Below are 5,157 nucleotides of genomic sequence, written 5' to 3'. Positions count from 1 at the left end.
TGCACTCTGACCCAACAGGACCACAGAGGTGACAACACCACCACATGGTCCGTCCTCACCCTCCACGAGAAACTGGAGATGCCTCTTACCTTCAGCTCAGATGTTAGGACTGACTCAAAATCGTACTGTAGGGCTTGGGGATCATAGTTTAAGTAGGCTGAAGAGCTTTCCAGGAATCTTTCAATGTCCTGGAGTGCTTTCTGAGCACCTTCTTTGGACTGGCACTTGTCCATTTGCTGGTTGGCGAGCAGGTAGGCACCTTCATCACAGCACTGCAGAGCCTGGGGACAGCACAGGGAGTGACACCTCAGTGGCATTGCCACTGCAACGAGGTTCTCAAAGCATTTATGGGATCTGCATGGGGCTGAACAGCACCCCCAGGGGCCTCAGCAGTCACTGGGCTTTGATTGGAAAGCAGAAAGGTCACGTTTGTTCTGTGAGGTGACTGCAGTCCTCCAGCCAAGCAGCTCCACTTGTAGCTGGCTGAAATTAGGAACAGAACTGACAGGGAAGTACCAGTGCACAGCTGACCCGAGGGATGAGCAGATCTTTATTTCTGCAGCTGGGAAAGCTGCAGTGGGCACYGTGGAGCTTCCAGTGAGACTGGCAGCTGTGCTGAGCTGAATGCCTGGCTCAGTGCAGAGCTGCCCTGGGCTGGGCCGACACTCACACCCTGCAGAGAGGACTCAGCCACCAACAGCTGAGAATGGCCAGAACTGTGAAAGGAAGGGAGAGCACAGAGAGCAGGACCAGCCAGACCCCAGCAGCAGCCAGGACTGCAAGGAGCCCCAGAAATGCCCCTGTCCTGCAGCTGAGAGGGGCCAAGGGACTGCCCAACCCCACAGATCAGTGCAAGGCTGGAGCTCCCCAAAATGGGAAATGCAACAGGGTCAAACTGCACTGCTTCTCCTAATTGGCCTCGAGCATATTACAGCCCTGTGCCTTCTGGCCTAATYAGCGTGAATTCCCCTAAATGAGTATTTGATGCTGATTAAGATATCAAAGAGCGTTGGAGCCACATGACTCCACTTCCATGCTGGAACACAGCAGCTGTGCCTATCTGCCAATCTGTCACATTATTTTACACTCTGCTATGTTCACTCTTTAAAAATCACTCAGAAAAAGGGGCTGGAGTTTATCTGAAAGCATCACCTCTGTAGCACTGGGCATGAAAACCTCCAAAGGCAATTAACACGTGGATGGAGCATGAAAGCACAACCAAGAGCAGCAGCTGAACTCGGTGCTCTGCAGTGCCCTTTGGAGATGTCCCCCTCTYTCTGCTGACCTTCCAGACACCTGTTTGCTGACTTCCCCAGCTCAGAGAGGAGTGTGGCACTCCTCCAGCCTCTGGGGAGCACCTTCCTGCCATTACTGCTGAAGAAAAGCTGCAAATTGCAGATGTTCCAGCTAAGCAGAGAGGCTGACCCCATGGAGAAGCTGCCCAGAGCACCGTGCCCCTGAACCCACCTGCTGAAGGCGGGTATGGAGATCCAAGGTCTTCTGCAGGTGCATCTGCTTCCTCTTGATCTCGTCAGCCAGGAGGTCTCCGTGGTGCCGCAGCTCGTTGCACTGCTGGCAGATGAGGTTCAGGGCRTAGTGGTGGTTGGCTGCGAGCTGGTGTCCATGYAGRATCACCACCTGAGCCTTCCCRATCAGATCCTGCAGGGAAAGGGGARAATGGATCACASMCTGACAGAAATAATGCCAAAATATCCACAAATGCCAACAGGCACATCCCCATCCCTCCAGGGAGATGGGGCCATCAGGACAGCCAGAGTGGGTGGCTTACACAGGATAAAATGGTACCCACCATCTGGCAGGAAAAACTTTTGCTATCCATGAAGAAAACAATATTTCACCAACCTAGCAATGCTGTGAGTGCCTGCTGGCAATGCCTCACTGCCTCTCCAGGAGCTGTGCCCTGGATGAAGTGCAGCTGCTGTCCAGTTTAGGCACACTGTGCTCATGAACACCAAAGGGAATKGCAGTCATTCAGGTTTATCTTTTCTGCACACCTTGCTCCGTGTGAAGGTCATGGTTTCTCCAGGGCTGCCTTTCCTGCTGCACCCYGCCTGCCTGGCCTTTTATTCCTTTTCCCTTTCTCCATAAACATTTCWTCCAAATGGCCAGGGAGCCTTAGACCCATCCCTAGAACTCTTCTGTGTAGATCCCTCGGGATTGCTCTGCTGACCCACACGCCCACCCCTTTGCAAAGGTCACATCCTCAGCTGAGCTCCTGTGAATCATCTCTCTCCACTCCTCTTTCCCCTCCATCCCATCTTCACCCATATGTTATGTTCAAGTCACAGACACGTCAGGATACAACTTTTTTTGCAACTCCATGTGCCTGGTAACAAGTTTCTGCCTATTAGCACAGCTAAAGCACTTAAAATATAAATAATTCTTCTCCCAGCTCATTAAATCCCACGCCTCCCCCAYGTTCAGACATTTATCTGTTCCGGATTTTCACGGTGGCTCAGCAATTCATTTTAACTATGATAATTAAATACCCTGTTCCTGGCTTTCAGAGTGATCACAGCGTTGCTGCACAGAGCAGACATGAAATCGATCCTCTCATGGTGCCACTTACCAACAAATTACACCAGAACAGGTAATTTCAGCAAACACCTCCCACCACAAACACAGAACGTGGCTCTGCTGTTTCATCAGTGCCTGTTTGTGTGTGAGGTTATCTCACCTGAGCCATGCYATCGAAGTGCTCCAAGTCCTTGAGTCTCTCTTTCACCTGGGGGATGCTGTCCCCAGTGTCAGGCAGCTCTGCTTGCTGACCCATTAAAAATTCAATGGCGTTCTTGACCTAAACACAAAGAAGAATGCTGCAAGAGGGTACAAAGCACCCACACAAAATCATTCTGAGACCAAAATTAATCACACTTTAGCTAASATGGCCAAATCCAATAATACAACTGGCGTCCAAGACCTAATTTCGATATTCAAAGGTGCTTCCATCAGCAAAACCCAGGCGGCTGCAGGGCAGTGATACCTAAATTAGCTCTGAATGAGGAAGCACAGCAGTGTCCACGAGCCAGCTAGAGCAGCCACAGTCAAAGAACAGCAGCAGAAATTAAACACTCAGAATAAAAAGCATAACAACTTCTCTCCCCTCCATCAGATCTACAGCTTTCCCTTCTTCCTGCACTGGAAGCACCTCCTACCTCTTGAAAACTTTGCTCAAACTTCCAGAGTTGTAAATATTGCTCCATTTTTARCTGGTGTTTTTCCCAGAAGCCATCAAAAGCAGTCTCCATCTCACGCAGCTGACCAAGTAACCTTGGGCACAGAAAAAGGACAGGATTGGAACAATCTGCAAATGGGGACAAGGAGAGATGGACAAGACCTAGAGATCACCTGGATCTTCTGGATCCAAGTCTCAGAAGTCAACACACATGTATATATGACTTGAGATGATYTCTGAGTTTTAATGAAATCATCACTGCAGATGTGTGAAGAAATGAAATCATCACTGCTTCACCTGTGTGAAGCAGCAGTTGCTGTCTCCAATTTTTAGGGTAAAACCTGGGAGAGAAGCCTACATCTGCAACAGTGGGGACAAAAACCAGAGCAAGCCAAAGTCCTGAGAGAATTCTGCAATCTGATGGACTGCAGAAAAATCCTGGTACCTCTGTCTTTGTTAGGTGGCCTAAATAACACATCTACACCTGAATAATTGGAGTGTTTTCACTGAAAACTCAGGGAAATCAGGAACAGAGTGCACTCACCGATTCACAGTCTCCCAGTCCCCRGGCCTCTCCTGCTGCTGGTCCTCASTGCATTCCCCAGAGTCAGGCTCTTCAAAACTGCTCAAAAGCAGCTTTCCCTCTTTSGTGACTGCTGTAATATCTTCCTGTGTAATGCAAAACATTCCTCTTTGGATGCAAAGCCATTCATTATCCACACAACAAAGTAGCCCAGCTGTCAAATGAGTGTTAMCTGGACATTTTCTGTTCAGTGTATCAATGGGGTTTATTTCTTAGTTACTCTGTTTAATTAATTTCTGTCATTTTTTCTATTGTGCTTACAGCCAGCTTCTATTCAGCACCACAGCTACATCAATTATTTTGATTGAGTAATTATTTGAATTCAGGAATCAACTGTACCAGTCTCAGGTTTGTCATGAGAGAGACAAATGTCTTGCTGTCACCACAATCTGTGCAATTTCTCCTCTGCTTTCGTGTTTCATGGCCTTAGAGGGATCAAAAGAAAAAAAAACCAACAGACCTCATTCCAGTCAAAAGCCAACAAGTGGTTTTGATATTTGAAATTAATAGATGAGGAATTAAAAGCAACAGATGGTTTGGACTGAGTGCTGCAGTGCTTTCTATGCAAATGAACACACGTGCTGTGTTTTATTTCTCCACAGAGAGAAGTGGGCATTGCTGATGGTTTTACATTGTGTGGTTGATATTTGCCCTCTACACCGTGGCTCCAGCCCTGAGCATGGAGCTTCAGTCATTAAATCATGTGKCAATAGGTGTAGCTGCTGTTATATCAGTGTCTCATTTCCAAAGAAGGGACAGAGGCCCATTGGCAGTGCCTGCAATGACCCTTCCCAAACCTGCACAAATGCATTTATGCTGCACACAGCACGGTTAGGATGACATTTTCAGTATTTCTTACAAGCAGCTTTCTGGGAACTCACTGTCAYATGAATGACAAATGATTATAAATTGAAATAGATGTAATTCTATGACTTGGGTAAATGAAACCTGTCACAAAGCAAAGGAGCTCATTCTTCAGCCACACAGAACCACAGTTAACACAGTTATTGCTTCTGAAACAACGATTTGGGGACAGGCCTGTGCTGTCCCCTGAAAGATGCAGGATACAGGAGACAACAGCCTGATAAAGCAGCACCAAACCTKCCACCARCTGCACTAATAATAATAAYAATAATCATAATATTGATCACAATCACAAAGAGTTGAAAAAGATTTAAATATTCAAGAAACAAATGATGTTTAAGTTAAAACCTGAAGGCTCAGATGAAGACAGGGATCACATGGTGAATGCTCTCTACCATGTGCTCACACGAAAACCTTCACCTCGGATGCTCTCCAGCACAGTTCCCTCAAGTGTCCCCAGGAAGATCCAGCAGCTGGAGGGAGCAGGGCACAATCCATCCCTCCAGACTGCTGA

General features: G+C 47.6%; 1 protein-coding gene across 1 annotated transcript in view; it reads right to left on the bottom strand.

The window, feature by feature from the left end:
* Positions 1-5,157, bottom strand: part of MCF2 (MCF.2 cell line derived transforming sequence) — a 41,305-nt gene that overhangs the window by 21,230 nt on the left and 14,918 nt on the right. The window contains exons 7-11 of the mRNA XM_057385115.1: positions 3,741-3,911; positions 3,177-3,291; positions 2,699-2,818; positions 1,468-1,659; positions 90-281 (exon numbers count right to left, since the gene is read on the bottom strand). Of these exons, the coding sequence (XP_057241098.1) occupies positions 90-281; positions 1,468-1,659; positions 2,699-2,818; positions 3,177-3,291; positions 3,741-3,911 (790 nt within the window). The remainder of the gene's footprint in view (positions 1-89; positions 282-1,467; positions 1,660-2,698; positions 2,819-3,176; positions 3,292-3,740; positions 3,912-5,157) is intronic.

This window comes from Malurus melanocephalus, unplaced genomic scaffold (assembly GCF_030028575.1).
Source record: "Malurus melanocephalus ecotype Western Australia unplaced genomic scaffold, MMel_1.1 scaffold_790, whole genome shotgun sequence".
Taxonomy (NCBI): Eukaryota; Metazoa; Chordata; class Aves; order Passeriformes; family Maluridae; genus Malurus; species Malurus melanocephalus.
This window is presented reverse-complemented; position numbering and strand designations above follow the sequence as displayed.